This window comes from Ciconia boyciana, chromosome 4 (genome assembly GCF_034638445.1).
Source record: "Ciconia boyciana chromosome 4, ASM3463844v1, whole genome shotgun sequence".
Taxonomy (NCBI): Eukaryota; Metazoa; Chordata; class Aves; order Ciconiiformes; family Ciconiidae; genus Ciconia; species Ciconia boyciana.
This window is the reverse complement of record NC_132937.1, coordinates 54,441,251-54,466,159: the sequence shown is the minus strand read 5'-3', so window position 1 is coordinate 54,466,159 and position 24,909 is coordinate 54,441,251. Positions and strand designations below refer to the sequence as shown.

General features: G+C 40.4%; 1 protein-coding gene across 3 annotated transcripts in view; it reads left to right on the top strand.

The window, feature by feature from the left end:
- Window positions 1-23,964, top strand: part of SLC24A2 (solute carrier family 24 member 2) — a 117,244-nt gene extending 93,280 nt beyond the window's left edge. For all 3 annotated transcript variants that reach the window (XM_072860231.1, XM_072860232.1, XM_072860230.1), the window contains 4 exons: window positions 7,201-7,329; window positions 14,005-14,094; window positions 14,541-14,707; window positions 16,794-23,964. In XM_072860231.1, the coding sequence (XP_072716332.1) occupies window positions 7,201-7,329; window positions 14,005-14,094; window positions 14,541-14,707; window positions 16,794-17,043 (636 nt within the window). In that variant the 3' untranslated portion in view covers window positions 17,044-23,964. The remainder of the gene's footprint in view (window positions 1-7,200; window positions 7,330-14,004; window positions 14,095-14,540; window positions 14,708-16,793) is intronic.
- Window positions 23,965-24,909: the final 945 nt, after the last annotated feature.

Below are 24,909 nucleotides of genomic sequence, written 5' to 3'. Positions count from 1 at the left end.
AAAGGTGGCAGGATCAATAGCTCAAATGAAGTGCATCTACACCAATGCGCGCAGCATGGGACACAAACGGGGAGTTGGAAGCCATTGTGCAGCTGGAAAACGATGATGTAACTGCAATCATGTAAACATGGGTGGATGACTCAACACAACTGGAGTGCTGCAATGGATGGCCTTAAACTCTTCAGAAGGGATAGGCAAGGAAGGAGATGCAGTGAGGTAGCCCTGTGTGTTAGGGAGTATTTTGACTATCTAGAGCTTGACAATGGTGATGAAACGGTTGAGTGTTTATGGATAAGAAAGAGGGGAAAGGCCAATAAGGCAGATATCATGGTGTGAGTCTGTTATAGACAACCCAACCAGGATAAAGAGCCAGATTAAATATTCCCTAAGCAACTGGGAAGAAGTCTCATGATCGCTAGCCTTTGTTCTTAAGGGCGACTTCAACGTACCAGATGTCTGCTGGAAATACATTGCAACAAAGAAGAAACAGTCTAGGAGGTTCCTGAAGTGTGTGGAAGATAACTTCCTGACAGAGCTGGTGAGTGAGCCAACTAGGAAAGGCACCCTGCTGGACCTGCTGTTTGTGAACAGAGAAGGACTTGTGGGTGATGTGGTGGTTGGAAGTAATCTTGGGCACAGCGATCATGAAATGATAGTTTTCGATTCTCAGAGAAGTAAGGAGAGGGGTTAGCAGAACTGCCACCTTGGACTTCCGGAGGGCAGTCTTTGACCTGTTTAGGAGCCTGGCTGACAGAGTCCCTTGGGAGGCAGTCCTGAAGGGCAAAGGAGTCCAGGAAGGCTGGGCATTCTTCAAGAAGGAAATCTTAAAGGTGCAGGAGCAGGCTGTCGCTGTATGCCGAAAGACAAGCATGTGGGCAAGAAGGCCAGCCTGGTTGAACAGAGAGCTTTGGCTGGAACTCAGGAATAAAAAGAGAGTTTATGACCTTTGGAAGAAGGGGCAGGCAACTCAGGAGGACTACAAGGATGTCGTGAGGTTATGCAGGGAGAAAATTAGAAGGGCCAAAGCCCAGCTAGAACTAACTTTGACTACTGCAGTAAAAGACGAAAAAAAAATGTTTCTATAAATACCTTCACTACAAAAGGAGGGCTAAGGAGAACCTCCATCTTTTATTGGATGCAGGGTGAAACATAGTGACAAAGGATGAGGAAAAGGCTGAGGTACTTAATGCCTCCTTTGCCTCAGTCTTTAATAGTAAGACCAGTTGTTCTCCGTGTACCCAGCCCCCTGGGCTGGAAGACAGGGATGGGGAGCAGAATGGAGCCCCCATAATCCAAGGGGAAATGGTTAGTGACCTGGTACACCCCTTAGACACACACAAGTCTATGGGGCTGGATGGGATCCACCCAAGAGTACTGAGGGAGCTGGCAGAAGTGCTCACCAAGCCACTTTCAATCATTTATCAGCAGTCCTGGCTAACCAGGGAGGTCCCAGTTGACTGGAGGTTAGCAAATGTGACGCCCATCTACAAGAAGGGCTGGAAGGAGGATCTGGGGAACTGCAGGCCTGTCAGGCTGACCTCAGTACCAGGGAAGGTTATGGAGCAGATCATCGTGAGTGCCATCACATGGCACGTACAGGACAACCAGGTGATCAGGCCCAGTCAGCATCGGTGTATGAAAGCCCGGTCCTGCTTGACCAACCTGATCTCTTTCTATAACAAGATGACCCGCTTAGTGGATGAGGGGAAGGCTGTGGATGTTGTCTATCTGGACTTCAGTAAAGCCTTTGACACAGTTTCCCACAGCATTCTCCTGGAGAAACTGGCTGCTCATGGCTTGGACAGACGTACTCTTCACTGGATAAAGAACTGGCTGGATGGCCAGGCCCAAAGAGTGGTGGTGAATGGAGTTAAATCCAGTTGGTGGTCAGTCACAAGTGGTGTTCCCCAGGGCTCAGTATTGGGGCCAGTTCTGTTTAATATCTCTATCAATGATCTGGCCGAGGGGATCGAGTGCACCCTCAGTCAGTTTGCAGACCACACCAAGCTGGGTGCGAGTGTTGATCTGCTTGGGGGTAGAAAGGCAGGATCTGGTCAGGCTGGATCGATGGGCTGAGGCCAGTTGTATGAGGTTCAACAAGCCTAAATGCCACATCCTGCACTTGGGTGACAACAACTCCATGCAACGCTACAGGTTTGGGGAAGAGTGGCTGGAAAGCTGCCTGGCGGAAAAGGACCTGGGGGTGTTGGTCAATAGCTGGCTCAATATGAGCTGGCAGTGTGCCCAGGTGGCCAAGAAGGCAAATAGCATCCTGGCTTGTATCAGGAATAGAGTGGCCAGCAGGACTAGGGAAGTGATCGTGCCCCTGTACTCAGGACTGGCGAGACTGCACCTTGAATACTGTGTTCAGTTTTGGGCCCCTCACTACAAGAAAGACGTCGTCCCCATCCAAAGAGGGACAACGAAGCTGGTGAAGGAGGGTCTGGAGAACAAGTCTTATGAGGAGTGGCTGCGGAAATTGGGGTTGTTTAGTCTGGAAAAAAGGAAGCTGAGGGGAGACCTTATTGCTCTCTACAACTACCTGAAAGGAGGTTGTAGTGAGGTGGGGGTTGGTCTCTTATCCCAAGTAGCAAGCGATAGGACAAGAGGAAACAGCCTCAAGTTGTGCCAGGGGAGCTTGAGATTGGATATTAGGAAAAATTTCTTCACCGAAAGGGTTATCAAGCATTGGAACAGACTGCCCAGGGAAATGGTTGAGTCACCATCCCTGGAGGTATTTAAAAGACATGTAGATGTGGTGCTTAGGGACATGGTTTAGTGGTGGACTTGGCAGTGTTAGGTTTACAGTTGGACTCGATGATCTTAACAGTCTTTTCCAACCTAAATGATTCTATGATTCTATAAATTTGTGGAAGATTAAAAAATATGCCACATTCCAATACTTCTTCCCTGAGCGCCTATGTCTGACCATTGCCAGAAGCAAGATACTGGTGTTTTGGTCCGACTTAATATGACTGTTTCTATCATCTTAGTCCAGTCAATCTTACCATGTTATAAAAAACTGCAGACATTTTACACTACTTTATCCTCTACCACCTCCCCCAAATCACTTATTACCTACCAGACATCAGCCTTTAAATGCGGCCTGGGAAAAGGTCTTCAGATGATCATTCTGGTTAAGAGAAAGTGATACTGGTGCCAGTCATTTCTGCCAGGAACAGTACTGATGTGTTTAATGACTGTCTAGAACACTTAGAATTAATGCTATTTGTATCAGTATAAGTAAACTGTTCAGTTCTATGTTCATTAGCATATTCTGGAGAATCCTTTCACACAAGTCACACAAATGGACTTGGAAATGTAGGAGAACCATGATTGTCTGTACAGCTTCAGGTTTTACTTGGCTGTAATATGACCTGTGTTTTTGTGACAGCAGTTAAATTTAGGTTCACATGAAACTTTGTGTAGATATTGGATTATCATCAAAGTTCATGATGTCAACTAATGCAGCTTTCCCATATGTCCGTTCCAGTATCTTTAAAGCTAATTAGCGACAGAGTTATAGCAGGGAATGAGTTTTGGGGTAGGACTCATTTGCGCATAGATGGGTAGGTAGTACCACCTGAGCTGGCCTAGAGAAACATAGGGTATTTTTGCATAGTGTTGACAGGTATGTCATACCAAGCAGACTGTTCTCCCCTTCTGATGGAGCATGTGGAGGTCAAGTGACCAGAAGGTCACTAAGATACACCAGAAGGTATCTAAAATGGCACCATTTTCTGAATTCCAGTGTGTATATCATGTTATCATTATGTTTTTCTTCTTAGCGTTGCAGAAGAGAATCATACTGAACATTACAAGGACTCAGTTTTCATCATGCAGGCTAAAATAAATCAAAACTATAGTTTCAGTATTAGTTTCTACAAACTGTGAGAATGCATATTCAGTATATACATTGCAGATAGGCTGGAGCCACAGACAGTGCACGCAATCGCTGCCGTAAATCTGTGCTGAGTCATTTTATATCACTGCTGCTTAGTCCAGAGCATGACAGTCACATTTTCATGGTTTTATAGCTGCCAAAATTATTTCCCTTTCATGTCTTTAACCTCAGTGGATAGTTCAGCATTGCTATGAAATTCATAGAAGCTGGATTTACAAATACGTTGAACTTCCTTACTTCCACTGATTTTTGGAAAGTCAGCATTTGAAAATCAGATGCTGATTCCAATTTACAAAATAGGAAATGGAGATCCAGTCTGTAGCATCTGTAATGTATCCTGAAGTTAAACTAGCGAGAAAAAGGGGTTTTCCCTTTTGCACTGTGAGCTCAAGTTTGGCCTTATATTTTGGGGATAGTTGCCTTGTGGAGAGGGATTAGGCAATACAACCTGGAGGTGAACAGATCTCAAACAGATGGATCAAGATTTCTCAGGAGACATCTGGCAATCTCCATATGTAATTCTTTGTGGTCCTTTGCTACAGCCACTCATGTTGCCTGTGTGCTCATGCTAGCCCAATGCTGTTTGACACAGACATGAGACCAGAATGAGGCCCAGTGTTGAAGTACGGTGTGTACTGGTACAGCACTGCAGGAAGCAACTTAGGTATTAATTACCTTACATTTTGCAGACTCATGTGCAAACTCAGACTAATGCAAAACTTTTGTGGATAAATGCAGTTGTTAATCATGGCTAATCTCTAAAGATGGCAATTTAGGAAGTACTTTGTCACTCAGTGCTGTTTATGAAGCAGTCATTTATGGAGCTTTATTCCAGCTCAGTCTGCTGCTTGAATTATACACAGGCCACTCAGAAACTGAGTTACCTAGGCAACTCTTCAATTGGTCCTTTTGTGCTCAAATTTTACCTCAGTCGTCATATTTCAAAGCTGAGTGTCCATCTCAGATTGATTTTCCCACCCCAACAACATCTACCAGAATTGAAAAAGAATGGATTTGGTTTTTAGGAAGTAGCCCCACAAACTCTTGCACCAGCCCAGTCTCCCAAAAGTCAGGCTTCAGTAGATTGCAGCAGTGAAGTACAGATCATCTGCCCCCTTTGGTAAAGAGCTGAAAGCTTAAGGCCTCTTAAGCAGCTCAGGAGCCTCTTAAGTACTGTGTGGAGTGTGACAAATTGTGCCTATGTACATTTTCTAGATCTTTTACTGATTATACCTATTATGACCTGTTCACTTTACTGTTGTCTTACAGTCATGCAACTTGGGAGTTGGGTTTAACAAAATATTGTCTTCTGTTGACATCAACACATAACTGTCAAAGTAGCTGCAGCCTGTCAATGTATCAAGAGGTAAATAGGGATTTGCTTCCAGTCCATCCGTGTCAGGTGATACAGTCATGACGGAAGAGCCTGAGCTAAGAGTTGGGCTTGCTTCTGTAGGTACTGATCAGTTCAGGTAGCTGAGTAGCTGAACAATTCAGAAGTTCATAATAGTGGAACAATTAAGACTGGTTCTTCAATGAAAATTAGCAGTAAGTAGAAAATGTTATGAACGATACCAACATATGGTGACATTTCATCAATAACTCTTTTGCTTAGAAAAAAAAAAACTGGCATGGTCATTCAAATGACTACTTCTTATAGCATTGTCTTAAGGTTTATGTAAGCAATCTTAAGACAGGGCAATAACTGACAAGAAACCTGTATTATAAATCTATGGGAAGAGTAACTTGCACACTGCTGAGGGGACTGAATTCTCAATTATTGTCTTTTTGAAAAAGAAGAAAACAAGAATACTATATGAAGAAGTAGTTGTATACCTCTCATGCTCTCAAACAAACACAGTTTTCACCAGGTACTCTTTTTTGGACTTCTTTAGCTTTCACTGAGCTCTCTAGGAATCTTTCCACAGGCTTAACAGGGTTTGCATTACACACATCTATGTGAAAGAACCGTTTAGGCCATTTTTCTCTGTTGCCTTATTCTGTGCTATAAGTTAGATCCATGTGCAATTCTGGAGACATTGTCTACCTATGGTAAAAGTTAAAAAGTTATTTTAATACATACACCCAAAAGGCTGAATCATGCTCACTTTGCTTTCTTTCTGTGGCAGTCTGAGAGGGCTCCATTTTGTTAGCAGAAGCAGTCTAAGAAAAGAGAAGTGTGTGGCAGCCAAAAGGTTTTCTGTCATGGGAGAAGGTCCCTATACACCTGCTATGTAATAGAGATGACAGGTGAACAGCATACACGTAAAAGAAGACTAGAGATTGATGTGAAAATCAGCTACACAAATAGGAAAGGAATGTCCTTCCTTTACTTTTAACACCAAGCTGCAAAGAAGACTGCTGTGTAGTGGCTGGTCTAAACACAAGAGACTCCGGCTGGAGATAAGGAGAAGACTTTTCCCCACAAGGGCAGCCCAGTGGTAGAGCAGGGGCCCAGGGAGGTTGTGCCATCTCCATCCTTGGTGGTTTCACAGCTTGACTGGGCAGAGCCCTGAGCAGCCTGGTTGGACCTCCCCGGCCGAGCAGTGGAGCTCCCAAGGTCCCTGCCAGCCTGAATTACCCTGTGGTCCCATGAACAAGAAAATACATATGTGTATCTATTTATCTATCTCTATATATATCTTAAATAGGAACTTTTTAAGTTACTCACAAAAGGTTATAAAGTTAGATATATGTATACTTATATATATGCACATATATATATTTCTATTTATATGCATGTATGTTTGTGTGTGTGCGCACACACACATCTCTATCTCTGTCTCTGTTTCTCTCTCCCCCCCCCCCCCCCCCCCATCTCTACCTTTAGCTCTATGTCTGGCTCTGGCTCTAGCTCTAGCTCTAGCTCTGTCACTATCTCTATCTCTATCTATGTGGCCAGGCTTGATGCAGTCCAGACCAGTTCTGATCCCTGACTAGACTAGCCCACATCCCAAGGGAGAGCCTGTGGGAAGACGTATCAGAGGCACAAGGTTCCCCTCCAGGGAGAAGGCACGACACTGCTCTGTGCATCCCAAGGGACCAGCATCACTGTCAGCATAGCCGCAAACAAACATCCTCAGGCAGCATTTGCTGCAGGGATACCTCATAGTCTTGCCAAAATCTTTTTACTGTGTCCTAGCTAATGTTGTTAGGTAGGTGTGGTGTTAATGCCATGTTTGCAGACCCCATGGGTTCTCACTGAAACACAGCACAGTCCTCAGGACTCCTCTTTAAAGGGTCCCTAACCTCATTCATCCACTTCAATATTCTGCTCACTGAGGCTTTTCTTACAGAATGAAGAGGATGAGGACCAGCCTCTCAGCCTGGCCTGGCCTGACACCCCACGCAAGCAGCTCACCTACCTTCTTGTATTACCCATTGTTTTTCCACTGTGGGCTTCCCTCCCGGACGTCAGAAAACCTGTAAGTAACTGTTGTTGTAAGTCAGTGTGTTCTGCACAACAGAGTGGCTCTCTTGCTAAATGCTAAAAAGGGACTGTAGTGGATTTATGTAAAAATAGAGCTAATGATTTTTTCTAATAGTTTCTTCTTTGAAGAAGAGGTCAAAACATCAGTCTTCACATCTTCAAATGAGTGCTTATGGGCAACTGGTTGGTAATAGCTCTTTAAAGATTGCCATTTGTATTCAGTAATATTTTATGACACAAAGTGAAAGCTCTTAAAACTTCTTTGGGGTCTTCACATCTGAATTTCTAGACCTCCACTGAATATCACGTAAGTGCTGAGGAAGTCTGTCCCTCTGCAGTGCCCTAAAGGGTACGACTGGAAAGATTTTAAACTGTCTAAATTTTCTCTGTGGTTCAAAAATAAGGATATGCATTTCTCTTAAATATATGTTCTACTAGACTGTTGTCTTCTACTCATCATCTTTTAATTTGCATACTAGAACAAGATCCATAAGTCCTTCCATATGTAAAATACTTGCTAGCTTTGTCCCAAACACAGCTTGGAGTAATGTAAGACTGACTATTAATACAAATGACTTATTGTGACAAGTTATCAAGTCTTACCACTTTTAAATTCACATATACAAATAGACCCTACTGGGGAGGCTCCTGGAAAGTAAAAGAAAAAAAGTCAAGAGCTGAAAAAATCCTTTAGTATTGTTTCAATCTCTTTTCCTTTCTGGATCAAAAATAGATTTAAAACTGCTGCAAGAAAGGGATGCACAGCTCATAAGGTTATAAATCAACACCCTGAATTTTTTTTGCCTCATCACACACACTGAAAAACTTTCCTATCCCACACACTGAAAAACTGCAAATCAGTGCAAGAAACAAGCTAAAATAAGACCTCTGATTTGTTTTTAGATAAAGGTTTCTCAAAGGATATAAACTGACATTTTCCCTTCCAATCTTTAAGCTTTCTTTTCTTAAAGTTTTCAAACAACTCTGGTAAACACTTTTTGTTTGATAACACAGAGAGCATACTACATTAATTTCAAGATTGTTTATTTCTGTATTTATGCCCTCCTTTTATAATTCCAAAACATCTCTGTAATTTTTTAAATAATTTGGCCCAAAATGAGCAACTACTGTTACAAAATAAGTATGTGCATTATTTTGAATTTTGAAAATCTGAAGTTAAAATCAACAGACATGTAGCCATATCCAATATTCTGTACTGTATAAATGAGAACAGTTGTTACAATAATGGTTTTGCAAAGTGAATATCTCAAGAAGTTGCATGCAACTGTGTGATGCATGTGATTATTAACGCTAGTATTGTTCACAACAGAACTGGCATACTGACATTGTACAGCTAAAATACCCTGCTGTAACACAAAAGATGAGCACAATTTTATATGCCAGATATGTCAACGGGCAACAAAGTTTTAAAATTTCATTCACTGAAAGGAGTAGCTTTTTATACAAAAGTAAAAGAAATAAAGTTTGTAATTACATGTAGTAATAATGGAAGAGGTAACAGGCTGTATCAGTATGACAAGCTGCTTACTTTGAACATCGCTGTCAAAGAATTAACCAGATGGTTGCATAAACTGTCTAACTTTACAAGGACACTTCATTAGTGTGTTTGTCTCTAAAATAGTCTCACTTATGCCTGTGTGCTATCCCCACTATTCCCTTCCTAACAAAAACAAAACCCAGTATCACGGCTCAGCATGTGCATCAAAAAACAAAACAACTTTCCATGAAATCTGTGAGGCAAAATTTAAAACAAACCTAAAATAATACTTAAATAGATTTTGTAGGTAGACCTGCCGTCGGGACCTTGATTTGCAAGTGTGGTAATTTTATTCAGAAACCCAAATTCTGCATCAGGATGCTCAGATTAGTATGTGGATATATAAAATGAATGCTTGTGTGCTATATACTGATTTGAGAGACCTTATGGAGCCTTTGACATCCTCTGTGGGTGTCCACTTTTCAAAAATGAGTTCTCCTTTCCTTCTAGAGTTTCTTTTCTAAAGTATATTTTATCTCCACATAATGGAGATGTTTTGACTGCATTTACTTGTGCTATACTAAGCTATATTTAGCTCCATGACACCCAGCAGAAGCTCAAGAAAAATTATTTCATATGTAAGGTCTCTGGTTATAAAGTCAGCAAAATCCGTGCTGCTTTATAATGCTCTGGTGTATACGTATGAAGATCTTTATATACTTAGAGTAGATTATGCATTAGTTCATCTAACTCTCAGCTGATTCAATAGTTGACATGTTTTAATGTATGTTTAGTACCTTAATAATACCTGCTCACATTAAGCCAGTATATATTAAAATCCTTACTATAACATCAGTAATGTTGCTGGCAGTACACCAGAGGTAGGTGTGCCCTTGGGGAATTTTGTACCTGACTTTTTTTTCAGGTGTTTGGAATAATAACAGATATTTTTCCTCTACTAATACCTTATTTCCCCAGTGGCTCTGTAAAGGCCACAAACATAACTGTCCACCTCCTACAGTAAGGGATATTGGAAGATTGATATGAAAATTACGTGACCAAGGTGGCCCAGTGGTTCAGTGGCTGATATTGAACACCATCTCTTTTGTTACAGCCATACTGCACTGTCCATCCCTTTGTGTTACAGGCCAGAGAAATGGCTATCGGGGCTCCAGTCCTGCTGTCACTGGACCCGTATGGGGCAGTTCGTTGTACCTCTGCAAATCCTCATTACCAGCGAAGAGGTACAACTTACATGAACTCTTGTTGCCATACAGAGACGCACTGTTACCAAGGGGACAAGGACAAGATGTTCCTGCACAGATCCAGTTACAGGAGCAGGTTCTGAGTAATCAGATTTAAGCACTGTCAAGTATGAAAGGAAAATCAAAGCTTGCAATGCAGATAAATGTATGTACGAGACAAACATATGATTCATTCAGGTTAAAGGTAAAGTAAAGATGTTGGTAATAATAGTGGCTAAAATTAAGACAGATACTTTGCAAATTATTAAACACTCACTATCTTTCAGGACCAGGCTTTTAGAAGAAAAATCTTCATACTTGGATCATTCTTGCTACTTAAAGTCCTGTTTTTCAGACACTGGCATGAAATCAATACAGAAATGTACCAAGAAAAATGTTCTTAAGATTGCTGATAGACAGGAACAAAACCAATCCAACCAATCTACAGTAAAACTACAAAATTATTTCTCTTTTGTTAAAAGAAAATAGCATATAAACTGAATGAGCCATGGCTTTTCTCATTTGTCTGTTACCATGACCACAACAGAACCAATTGGTAATAAACTGGGCTCTCTGTCTTTACAAGGCAACCATCACAATAGCTACCAGAAAAGGTGGAGAGAAGTATTGCTGTCTGCTGTCTCTGACTAATTCTTCTAGGAAAATGCTTGGAACTGGCAGCTGTCTATATTTCCAAGAGCTAGGGAGTTGCAATGAGATAAATGTCAAAAGAATGCTGTCATTAGTTACAAAATAAGCATGATTATTGTTATACTCTGGAAATAAAATCGAGCATCCAAAAAAGAATCAGCACTCTCATTACTGCTTTTTAAAATTTTCATCTATATAGCAGCAAATTATATAGCAGCATCCATGGAGTCCATTCTTGATTTCATCACCTGTAGTATGTACAAGCTTTAAATTTTGCCCTTTTTGAGTTTAAATGTTCCCCCTTTTAAAATAGGTAATTAAACTGTTAAGCCTATTAAAGTACTCTTACTCTTTAACTGCTGCTTATTGGTTAATTTTACTGAGAGAAGATTGGCTAAGACAGGCTAGGAATACACATGCTGCGAAGTTACTGACTCGTAATTCTTAGCCATCCAAATTCTGTGGGTGTCTGAATCAGGCAATGTCTCGTTATTTTGCAAGAACCGTTTGGTATATATAATCACACTGACAAGAGAGCTATTGCTGGCCAGTACAGCTCTTGCTGCATTAGTTTCGCGTAAGCCAATGTATGCTTTATATCTTAAGTGTTGTATAGTGATTATTCATGCTATGAGGTGCTCTGTGTAGATTTTGTGAGCAGCTGCAACAAGCTTATTGCTTCATCATCTCATTCACCGTATGTGTTGCCAGAAAATCCCAGTTTTTACAAGGAAGACAAAAAATTTTGAAAGCTGAAAGAGTTGGCTACTAAGAATGGTGAAAAAGAAGTGCTAGCTATTTAGTTTAAAAGAAGGAAATTGCTGTTTAGATTCATTTATCCCTTCTGGGCTCAATTCTGCTCCCACTGGTGTCAGATCACAATTTTAACAGCCATCTTTGTGTTCCTTTCAAGTCGTGTTCCTTTTCAGACTAAGGTCTTCTGTCCCCCAATGCATGTAAAGTTTTGATTTTAGAAGTAAAAGTCCATCCGAGTAGGTCTAAACATTGGAAGCTCATTATCAGATTTTCTGATTTGATAAAAATTTAGAACTCTGTTTTGAAAAAGTAACTGCTCTGTAAAGAGTTAAGAAGCAGATCAACCAAAGTACCCTCAGCAGCTCTAGAAACAGTGCTCGTGACAGTAATGGAATTTATATGAAAAGGATGTTTCAAGGTGCCATTGTGGCTATTTATGCCTATATTTAAAGATAATTCATTTAAAACACCTACTGGAATGATTTTCTTACTCCAACAGAAGATCAGTTATTTATTTATGTATGAGGGGGTTTGGGAGTGTTGTTAAATCTCTACCATCTTTAATGTGTGCTCCTCTGTATATTCAATTGTGGCGTTGTATAGGTCGTGTTAGTCAATGTTTACGAGCTCAGTTTTCAGGAGGGCATTTAGCATTATGCCAAGCGCCCACAGGGAGTGAGTAAGTGTTCTGTAGCACAGCCTACAGCTGCACCTGCTGCTAGAGCAGATATGGACCTTTTAGTTGCACCATCCTGTAGATGACTGTGCACAATTGCCATTGCTGACTTTAGCTTTTTCCCATCAGTAATGACCTGATCTCATTCCATTTACATCAGCAGAAAGAGTCTACACAATTTCAATGAGCTGTGGATCAGCCTCTCTCTTCTCTGGTTCAGCTGACAAAAGGCAGTGTCATTCCCACATGACCAGCTCTAATGGCCAGCCCAATTCACTCAGCACCTCTTAGTCCACAGCCACCTGTGCTGGTCAATTCCTAAACACGAGGCTGTCCCGTATAAATGCTTCTTGCGTCTGTTATACAAGAAAAGCTGGCTGTGCAGCTCTGTAAACTCCCTAAAAAAGAGGGCTTTATCATGGCTTGGGCAAGCTGAATTGGCAAAATCCAAATAGTATTTTCTCTCCAAAAGTCATGTTCAGGGAAAGCCCTGCAGTCTTGTTCGTTGCCACAACACCTAGGAATGACCCACAGGCTAATCAGTCTCCTGGTGCAGCAGAGGCATGTCCTGCAGTGGAGAGGGGTGCAGGCACCTGCGCTGCCCAAAAATTCTGGAGGCCCCTGCAGACCAAAAAATTGAAGTGGATTTAGTGAGGACTTAACAGGAAAAGGTAGCACAGGATCGCGCAGCAGTTGGAACAAGTATTCAAAGTGGTGTAACTTCCTTCCACAAGGAGTCCTACTGGTTATTCATGAAAATTTATAGGACTCTGCTAGTGGCATGTCAGAAGTCAGCTGGGGTGAGGATCTGTGTTCAGGAGGTTAATGCCCATAAAGATTGTGGTTTCATTTAAGACTGGTAGCATTTGTTCACAGTACAAATTTCATTTTAAACACTAATTTGATTTAGACAGCGATTGCCTGGTACTGCACTGCACTTGTGTTTCCTTCCTTTAGTAGTTAACTTGATCTTTTTTTGTTACATAGATCTAGCTAGCCAATAGGAACTATGGGTGATGCAAAAGACTGGAAAGAACAGAAACCAAAATAAATCATTAATCTGAATATAACCCATTCACTGGCTGCAAGAATGCTATCTATTCAAAATTTGACATTAGTAAGGGAGACACTGAACATGAAAATGAAGTTACTTTGGTGTTATACAGATTTTTTAACTCATTGAAGGTCCTCGGAGTGTGTTTTATATGTGTTTATAACAAAATTCTCTACAAAACAAAGCATGGCAAATATGTGCTTATTGTATCTTCTGTTCTAATTGAGAAAGTAGGTTGTTTTCCCAAAAAAAGTAAATGCCCTAATAAATTTTAGATGTATATTTTTTTAGCTGTCATATGTCATATTTTTTAGCAGCCATTGTTATGTGAATGAAAGGTGTTGCACAAAGTTATTAATGTACAAATGAAAGGTATGGGTACCTGTTTTAGCAACTGAAAAACATTCTTTCTGAATAAGCATGAAGTTATTAATAAACTTAGAAGTCAAACCACCATTCAGCTAAACACTTATGCAAACTGCGGCAAAACAGAGTTATGATACAAATGACAACCCGAAACTTGCCATTCATCATACAAGTTGTTAGAAGGTGTTATTTTACAACTGAAGCGGTTGGAAAAATGAGGCATAGGTAAGTATATACCAGTATAGGGAGTCAGTTTCTTACTATTCTTGACATTTATTTTGATCATCTGATGATGATCAGAATAGTTGGTCAGAACAAGTGATCAGAAAAAATGAGAGGCCACTCTCATTTTGAGAAGCAATTAAGAGTACAGCACTTCAGCCTTCAACATAGGTGTTCACTGTTTCTCTTTGTTTCTGTTTCAGAGGTCAAGAAAATTTTTTCCTATCACATTTTTTGGCTCTATCAGCTGGATTGCATTTTTTTCTTACTTAATGGTCTGGTGGGCACATCAGGTAAGGAGGTGATACTGGTACAAAGTACAAGCCCTACATTGTGTTTTGCACTGTGAGAGATCATTGAGAATCAGAGTTCATCATCTATCTCATGCTGAGTAGTGCTTTATTTTAGGAGCTGCCACCATGGATGAAATAAATCACCACTCAGTAAATGGAAAGTATTTCAGAGGGCTGTGGTTGTACTGACCACAGGACTTGATCATTCTGGTAACATCAGAGCCATCACCAACCGCTTGTCAATACCTACTGGTTCTATTTGACAATCTTATCTTTCTCCTGAAACATGTTGAAATCTGTGAAAATGAGTAATTCTCCAATCTTGCCTGTATTCTCCAAGCTAGTTGGCAAGCTCCAGGATAATATTCCTGGTTAAACAGGCTTACAGCAGAAGGCATTTCTTCACCGCAGGATTTTTTTTGCTGTTTTTGCTTAAACCCTTTTAGGTTGGAGAAACCATTGGTATTAGCGAAGAAATCATGGGATTGACTATTCTAGCTGCTGGCACATCCATTCCTGACCTTATTACCAGTGTTATTGTAGCACGCAAAGGTCTGGGAGACATGGCTGTATCCAGTTCTGTTGGAAGCAACATATTTGACATCACAGTGGGGTAAGTTCTACAGCAAGAAAATTGTGTCTATTTTAAGAAGTCTTTTGTTCTTAGCATATTGCTATGGTTTTGTCAAGGTGTTGCCTATAACAATTTTCTGCCATTGATGCACAAAAAGGAGAGTTATACAAATATGCAACGCATGTTACTATTTCAAGTGCTCAGAAGTCTATAGATATTTGCCTGACAGAATTGTTAAAATTTGTTGCCTAATTCTGTCTTTGATACTTCACAGAGCTGCCTAGGCAAATGAATTGCACTTAAAAAAGTATGCACGAGCATTGTTCCAAGCAGGAATTTCTGAAGCTTTTTATGATTTTGTCAAGTTGCTCTTTTTGCTTATGTTACCACTCATTGTGCTTATACTAGAGCTTTCTTTATAAATGATGATCAGGAATAATTAATTGCCTCTGCAGTATTCAACATGTTTGCTGTAATAAAAACAAAATGTCATTGTCTTGTGTAGCTCGTTTAGGCTGTTGTTGACATGTGATTTTTTTATATACCTGGCAAGTCCCAAATTACAAACCAATTCTCTATTAACACAAAGGACCCTTTTTATAGCTCTGACAAAGGGAAGCAACATAAGGTAGTGCAGAAATGTGCTATTTACTGCTTCATGGCAGCTCTAGGATAATGATGTGTGGCATGTGATTGGAATTCAAATTCCCTTTCGACTTGTTGAGACCAAGCTAGATCAGGTCCAGAAATGTTGTAACCTATGCCTCAGTGTTTCAAATATGTGCAGGAAATATACAGACAAACTCTGTCTTTACTCCCACATTCCCATCTTCAACACAGGATAGAGGCACTGCGAATCATGTTGATACTCTTCAGTTTCTCCATCTTTGGTTGTTTCTTGCTATCACACACGCAGAAGAACAGGTCTAGTCATAGTCGTAGTCCTGAACAGCCTAGTTGTAGAACAGATAATGGTTTTCGCTGCTGAAAATGTACCAGCAACTGCACAGGTACAAAAAGGGATCCTGAAGTTAGAGTGGACAGTAAATGGCTTTTTTACTCCATCTGTTAGCTAATGGCAGTACCTTTGGACATAGCACAAAAACTGGGCCACTTTTTCCTATTAATCCAGAAGCATGAAGTGTTTGAAATAACATCTATAAGCAGCAGACCTGCAAAATATATGAAAACATTATTTACTACCATGTGCTTCAACTTAGAGCATGTAGAGCGCATTACAAAACTTTTCTCTTTTGCGATGCTTTCTTACTTTTCTTAAAATTCGTAGCCATTGGAATTTCCTGCCAATGGAAATGTTGTCCTGTACCAGTCTGCTAGACCTGGTGTATTTACAATAGAAATGGCACAGTTGAGCTGTAGGCTGGTGTAGTTAGTACTGAGTTAGTAATAAATTATTCTCCCTTGAGCTGCTTATTCAAAGTTTGAATGTTGTGAGCTTCTGACAGCTCTTTTCATGATTTCTAAGCCTACTAAGCTCCAATCAGTGGCTTAAATATTTATTTCAGCTTCACATCTTCCAGAGGGATATTGCCTCATTCTGCGGCATCAGAGATGAGAAATGCAATGACAGCAGATACAGAAATAGAAATTAAGCTGGAGTTCAGTTGAAGTTCACATTTTAACACAGGTTTATACAGTAAATGTGGATCAAGGCTTTTAAGGGCCAAACTTTGGGGGCAGTGCCTTACAGAGCTCTGGTTCTTCATGGCAAGGACATGTCTTTATGCAACCCACCCTCCTGTCATGCAGGCTCTTGGAAAGAGAGTGCAAGTAGATTCTTCCGCAGATGGTCTGAAATCCAGAAACAAATGAAAGGGGTCTTCCTGCTCACAGACAGGATGCAAAGGTGATTTGTCAGCCAAGGGACATATAATTCACCAATGTAACTGATGGAAGAGTGGGGAGCCTAAATCCCAGGTGTTCTTCCCAAGAACCACGAGCAAGCTGACAAATCAGATTTATGTACATATTAGAATGACACTCTTCCTACCTGACTTTATGCAGGAAGCCTCTGGTTGTATTTTGAAGTGCCTCCAGAAATTTTCTAGTGCCCCTTTCTGCACCTCTGCAATGTTTCCAATTTGTTTTTCTGTTTCTTTAACAGCCTTCCTCTTCCGTGGCTCCTGTATGCTGTGATTAACAGCTTTGCCCCAGTGACAGTCAGCAGCAATGGTCTGTTCTGTGCGATTGTCCTCCTCTTCATCATGCTGCTCTTCGTCATCCTCTCCATCGCTTTCTGCAAGTGGAGGATGAATAAAATCCTGGGCTTTCTCATGTTTGGGCTTTATTTTGTGTTCCTGATTGTCAGTGTCCTCCTGGAGGACAAAGTGATCCAGTGTCCTGTCTCCATCTAGTGGAAAGTGCTGTTTCTTGAGAAACCCACCCCCATATATTTATTCAAAAATACATATATATCAAAATGAAACAGCGAAAAACTACAATGGAAAGCTTCTATGAGAATAACCCATGGATTTGTAAATTTCCTCTCCCTCAATTTTAAAAGAAAGAAAGAAAAGGATACAAAGAGTGGATCTCAGAGCTGAAGAATGACCGCTGCTGGGCAGTGCAGTCACATGTGAAGGGCTGAGTCCAGCAGCACTGAGCTTTTCTTTGTCTGCTGCAGAACATCCTTGCCACTCAGTACTGGAGATGCTGCGCACGTGTGGAAATTGTGAAAGCTACTACTTCTCCTATGCCTATGGTACATATCCGCAGTCGTCTTCTTCTCTGTAGTAGTATACACAGACACACACAGACACACAGCGTGCTCAGTTCTTGAAGGTCTCATCTTCTAAGGGGAATGCTAATATTAGCTTTGTGGAGGCACCACCCCCCACATACCCTGGAATGGAATTTTCCTGATAATCTGCTGAAACTCCTGAGTGGAAAGCATACACCAAGCACATGAGTCACAGACAGGGAAGAGCTTGCACATCTCTTCATGTAAGTGGATTTATATGATGTGATTTTAGCAAAGCCAGGGAGTTCTTCAGTGTTTTGATCCTCTGCATCACAGGTCTGTAAAGGCAATCAGCAGGATGTTAATGGTGGTTTGTTACATCTTGCAAAACTCTTCAGATTCCAGGAACTCTGGCTCTCGCACTGAAGGGGCCATGCTGCCTGGCCATTTTGTAACTGGTGCAGATTTTCATTGCATTCACATGCAAAGACCAGAATGGGGATACTCTTTCTTCTCTAATAGCAACACAGCATGCAGAGAGATCATACAACTACTATGTGAACACACCATTTTTTCTAGTGCAGCAATACCAACAACAGTACTAATGGCTTTCAGATGCTGTTGTCATTATTAGTTTGCCTCTTCATGCCAGAAGAAAAAGGCTAATTTGCTTATGCATAGCATTTCATACAGAAAATAGAAGTAGTTGTAAAATGGCAGCCTAATTGCTGAAGTGGATATATGTTTTACAGGCTTTCACTATTACTTGGAGTGTAAGGACCTTCACAGCTACATATAGCCATTGCTGGAAGAGATCCCCAGCTGATGCACAAAGCTGGGGCAGTTCATATTTGCTCTTATAAATCTTGAAACTAGGTAGGAGAAACTAACAATTTAAATATAGTGGAGCTGCAGGAAACCTACATGAAAATTTTTCAGTATTGCTGGAAGTGTGAATGTCTAAAGAAGCCCAGGAAGGAGTGAAAATGCAATATTCTTTTACTGAAATCCTGAGAGAAGGAGAAGGTCCAAACCTAGAACAAAAAAATAAGAAGGGAGAAGGCAACAAAGTGTTCATCTTTCTGTAGTTTGGATAATTAAAAAAAAAAAAGGGAGGACTGGAATGTGTGTTAAGAAATTATTTCAGATAATCATTGTTTGCTTGTTCAAGTCATTTGTGCAGTTAGAGTTCATGAAATTTCAGCACATTTCTGTGACCTGTTTCAGCATTGTTTTGTATTCGTATTGTGCTCACAATGGCAACGCCATGCTCACAGCTGTGTAACAGAAGGCTCAGCACATTTTGTCTTGTCTGTTTTCCTGTGTTCCATGCTGTTCGCTTCTCACTCATCCCCTTTGTCCTTTACTGTTTTGCTGTTATGTGTGTTTGTATATAACAGTATCACGCTGGAGAGTAAGAACTTGACAGAAAACAATGGTAGAGAAAACAGTAAAAAATGCATATTAAAAATTACTAAAATGTTGATGTTATGTGAAATCATGAAGTAAAAAGTGAGATGCTAGTGAACAAAAGCAGGAAAACTAGGGGTTACATTGTCTGCTACTCACCTCTTGTCCTAAGGTATTAAGTCCTAGCTGCATTCTGAATCAGTATTTGATCTTAACCATACATTTGCAACATCTCTTGCTTCTTAGTGCTTTTTAGTGTCAGCTTCTCGCATTGTGAGCAAAAATTTGGCTGTGTATTTAAGATTCTTCACTGCTCCAGAATCGTTACCTGTCTTAACGATAGTGCTGCCCACCTCTTAACATTTGTTTCTACGGGTGTACACCATGGAAGGAAAGATAGGTATATACATACATACCTACAGTGCCCTCTACTGACAAGAACAGCAGTCTTGCAAAAGGAAGTCTATAACCCAAATTCTGAGCTCAAATGAAACAGGTGTCCCAAAATACAGAGCTGACTCCACAGTATAATTTGTCCCAGAGGGGTCACCAAATGCTTTTATTTCTGATGACAGTGCTCAAAACAGGCAATCCTTTCTCAAGTGAGCAGAGTAAGACAGAACGATCTAAAAGAGTGTGTGCAGGACCACGATAGGTCTGTGTATATGAGTGCTTATAATATACAAAGATGCCCAGATTCACTGGTCTGACATTGCAAATCAAGAAACCCAGGAAGGGCAAGAGTCTGATCTCTGTTCAGCACATTACTCCTTTTTTTTTCTTTTCCTTTTGTTTTTTTTTTTTTAATGACTTCATGGCCAGCATGGTGTAACTCCCACACTGGAAAGGAAAAAGCCCTGCCTGACCTTGGGAGCTGTGAGAGCACTCTGGTGCACTCTGCAAAGTGAGGGCAGCAGCAACAGAGACTACTGGCCCACTGAGGGCAGGTAGGGAGAAAACAGTAACCGATCAAAAGCCCTACACACTGGGAATATTTCAGTCCAAAGCTGGCACCAACAGCTTGAAGGAGGAATTTTATGTGTAGGGCTAAGGGCTGGTATCCTGTAATGGCATTTGTATACTGTCTTAAAATATATCTGACTAATTTCTTTCCTGTGACTGCTTGCCCCTATCAACATATTTATCTTGGAAGGTATTAAAAGTAATTTTTTCCCTTCAGGAATGAGACACCTCATGGCTCCCACTGCCTTGCATCTGCTGGACAGATCATTATTCAAATGGCTGAATAACTGTGTGGTCAGTGGCAGCTCAGCTCCAGAGGTAATAGGAGAGATTTCAGTTGTGCTGCTTTCTGTGGAGGCTGGCTGTGAAAGCTGGTTATACTTACCAAGGCAGCTTTCTGCATAACTGCTGGGGTAAACTGTTTCAGGATACTTGCACACTGATGTGCTCTTTGATTATAAGGCAATGGCTGTGCTGGTAAAGAGGGGAATGGGATGGAGGGAGAAGTGTGGCCCATTATCCCATGCAGGAGGAGTTTGAAAATCTTAAACTGGAGTGCTGAGAGAACAGCTGAGAGCTGCTGCAACCCAGTGACTGGATGTCCATAAGCTGTCCAGGCTCAACACTGCCAAAAATGCACGCCACTTGTTAGGACACTCCTATTTTACAATGATAGAAAATTTCCCAGTATAAAGTGTTTCTCATTGTTCATAACTGTTTCAGTGTGGGATCTATGAATGTTTGTCAACATTGTAGACCTAGAAGTCAAAATTAAATTTCTGTTTTCTTCAGTCAAAGTTCTGAATGACTTCACTAGGGATTTGGTCCTGCAAACTGCCCAAATTCTACAGAGCGTTAGTTGGTGTTGTAGACATCAATTTATTCAATTGATGCTGCTGTCCACATAATCCTTATGAAGCATAAATGAATAATTAATACAGAAGTTGGTGTTATGATCAAGATCCTGTTCTAGCTTAGTGTTTTCAGGACAACACCAGCTTGGCAACACAGTGAGTAAGATAAGAATGCAAATTCAGGTGAAATAGCCAACCCTCTGTGGTACCATCACACCTGAACAGAACCAATGTTGGACATGATTTTTGGAAGGGATTTCCAGATTTGAGTAGGATCATGGGTCAGACTGTAACCTGTTTTAAAGATTTTCTCCACTAACTTCATTGGAATTAAAAGAGAGAATGGCCCCATCAGTACAAAATACCATGGGAGTCTTACAAGTATTTGCTGTTTTCCACTTAAAAAAAAAAAAAAAAAAAAAGCCAGCATCCCCCTGTAGAAGCCACCGTGATCAAATCTGTAAGGTAAATGCTATACACGTGTGATAAAAAGTGTGATATGAGGATGATGTCCTCAAGAACTATAGGTAGGCATGGAAAAATCTTTCAGCAAAGCTCTCTATATTTTAAATTAACTATTTTACTGAAAGCTAGTGCTTTCTTGTAGTGCAGACAGGCTCTCTGTGTCTGTATGCCTCTGCTTATTTATTCAATTGATGTGGTTCTCTGCATAATCTTCATGAAGCATAAAGCACAGTGGGTGACAAAGAAGCTTACCTAGATGTCATTTGATGTTTGTAATGGCAATGAACCTACCATGTAATTTCCGCATATGCTACTCTGAAGTAGTTTATGTTCACTGTCACTCATGGTACTGTTGTGTGTGGATATGAAGGTCCACAAAGCGGTAGGTTAAACATGTGGTTAATCCAAGTACTGTAAAAAATAGATACTTAGAAATATTCTTAATGTTTGGGTGTTTTTTAAGGGATTATTTCTCTGGTTGTCTTTTACTTCATTACATATTTTGCAAAAAAGGGGATATACAATGTTTTTTAATTATTATTCTTGCAGCAGTAGTTCCTTAAAATAGCATCTTGTGGTCCATATAACTTATGTTCTGAATCAAATATGAGTCTGTATCAGGTGGATTTATTTAATTTATAACAAAGAAATAATCCCTTGTCCAACAACTGGCCCACTGAAATCCAGAAGATTTCTGCCATTAACTTGGGCAAGATGCAGATTTTTATCTTAGGATCCCGTATTTCATAAATGCACTTGCGTAACAAACATAATTGTCCTGGGAGCTATGTACAAAGAGAAAAATTGCATTCGCTTCTATTCTTGGAAATAACATTTTACCTCTTGTAAATAACAATGACACAGCTAACTGAGAAAGAGGCACGGTTAGTTCCTTTGAGCAGGTGATTCTTGTTTTCCTGCTATTCCTGGAAAGTCTGATACAAGAACTTGCAGCTGGAAACATATCTGCAGAAAGTGATTTTGAGATTAGCAAATGGGATAGTTTGCACTCATCAGTGTGGAGAAGAGTCCTGCTCCAGCCCTCCAACAGAAGTGGGTTTCACTCCTGGTTGATGTTAAAATGATCCTTCTTGGATCTGTTGCCATCAGTTACAGGAATATTAGTGTTGAGATATCTGACATTTCCATTGGGACTGGGGAGAGTAACTTCCAGATTGGAGTTATGCAATTCGGTGCACCCATCCGATACAGAAGTCGTATATGGATCACAGACCCGTAGTCCGGACAAGTCGTCCCGTAGATCTGCTGTGTGTTGCTAGTTGTCAGTGTGTGGCATCTCAGGACTTGTCTGCCTGGATGGGTGCAGCTAGTTTGCACATTCCCCTGCCCATGCTCCTGCCTGGCTGGACATAAGCCCTGTCTTCTCCAGAAGCCATGTAATCACATTAGCGTGGCACTGAACCCATGCTCCCAGCCAGCCAGATGCAGGTCAGCCCCAGCCTAGAAGCCATGTAACCACTTGGAGCATGGGTAGACCAGACACACAACTGGCCACATCGTTCCTATATGAGCCATAAGTGGCCCAGGACAAGACTGAGTAAGGAATAATGTAATTCGAGATTGGTAAATGAACTGTACATTCATGTAGATTTATGGTAAATTCATCACTCATCAAACACAAAACCAATCCAAACAATGAAATTTGTATGCATTTTGAAAGATCTTGCACTTTACTATTTTTTTTTACTTTTGTTTTATGTCACATAGTTGTCTTAATGCAAAAAGAAGCCATAAAAAAACCCAGAAGACTAGTATGGGGTTTCTAAGTAAGGGGATCGTTAATTTTAAAGTAAAGAATCCATTTCATGTCTCTGTTTAAGGTATAATGTAAAATACTGTCAAATAAATGTACAGTAAAGCAGGATCTGGTTTTGCCTTAGTGAAGCTGTGAGTAGGTCAGGGGCAGTTTGCTCATACTCTTGAGCTTCTCTGTGGGACTGTACAAAATGCTGCACACCGCCTTTGCAGCAGGGGCTCAATCCTGCCATCCTTGTTCACCCTCGAAGAAGGAATACAATGCTTGCAGAGTCAGGCCCAATGAAGCAATTAAATCATCCTGTTACTCTAATGCTTTCTCCCACTCAGATCACAGTAAAGAAAGCTCCTCATATTTTAGTAAGTTTATAAGAGATGAGTTACTTCTGTCACACCTGTTTTACAAAAGAGTTAAAGTTTTCAGGGTCAGGCTATCCAATAGAAATCAACCATTTCTTTTAATCCCCCATCAAAATTAAGTAATGCCAAAGGGATTTCACTTGGTTTTGTGTTCATTTCCATTATCAAGATCTCTGTTACACAGCTTTAATTTTGCAATCCTGGCTCTGGGGAGTTGACTCACATGAGTAGAAATTATTTCTGTCACTTAAGATGGCAAGATCAGGCCACTGTATTGTCATGTGAAAATAATAGTAGCGTGTTATAACTGACAATCAGATGCTATTTTTGTAATAAAGTTTTTTTAGCTTGTTTGTTTCACTTCGTAGTTTTCATACTCTTTCATCTCTCATTTTTAACTTACTGTAAGAAAAATTTGAAGAAGTCCCCCATCTTACTCATTTCAAACTTTAAAAAAAATACATTGCCATGGAAGTCAGTCCAGGCAACCCCCTGAAAATTCCAGTTTTTCTCATGTGTTTATGTGTATGGATCATTATTCACTAGCTGAAACTCTTGTATCTCTGAATCAGTATATTCTCTGTGAATATAAGTTTGTATATAGTATGAAAGTTACCTTTATTTGTACATAGGCTCTCGGAAATAATCCCTTCTATCAAAGGTCCTACTTCACTGAATGTTTCACTGTGGCGTGTACACTTTCTCACCTTATGATATCAATACAGAGCTCTTCATATAAATCACTTTATATAATTGAGTTGTCTAAGTGTGAATAACAATAAAAACAATAAATACTAATAAAAAGACTTAACAGTGTGTTATTTTGCTCAGTGTCATCTGTCTTAATTGTCTTGGACTTGCTATGGCTCTGAAAATAGTATTTTAACTACCTGCTCTGAGTTGAATGATGATCTGCAATGCTACTCTTCACCATAAGTGTTCAAGCAGCACTAACTGCCTCTTGCCACTGTGCTACCTGCTGTGCCTACACAGAGTAAGGAAAACATCTGTGTTCCACAAAGCTTAAAATTTAGTTAAACAAGGATTTTTCATCTACAGCCCAATGTGAGTCCACCAGATGACAACTTCCTGGAGTTGTGTGTGTCTGGAGCCCTGTGCTCCCGTTTGGGCCAAGTTTCCCTACATTCCTTTACTGACAAGTTTGCTCATAGGTTGTTTTGAATGCCATTCTTCAGTTTGACACCTTCTCGTTTAATCTTCAAGCTGAACAGTCTGTCGTCCTTGCCAGCTAGGATGTTTGGCTTTTTTTAAGTCTGTCATTGGATGAATGATACTTTTAAACAAAAGAACGATCTTAATTAAATAACAGCAAAAGAAAATAAGTAATGTTAAAAATTTCACCTAATCAACCAAATGTTCCATCTTCACAAGTTATATAAGGTTGCAATAGACATTATTACTTAGTATTTCTCCTGTAGTAGCCCGAGGAAGTCGTCCTCCACAGTGAATCAAGACATTTTTTATGAGGCATAGTGCCAGCCCTAAAGGTGTGAGCTCAGGATAGAGATTTTTTCATTCATCTTTAACCATACTAGAGGTTTAAAATTTTAGATTGGAAAAAACAAAAGACATTTGCAAATAGAACAAGAGTTGAGAATTATGATTGTCCCGAGACATTCCTGCCTGCCAGATGGGAAAAACAACAAGGTCAAGTACATTCTACAAAAAGCAAAGTTGGTGTGCGCTGCAAG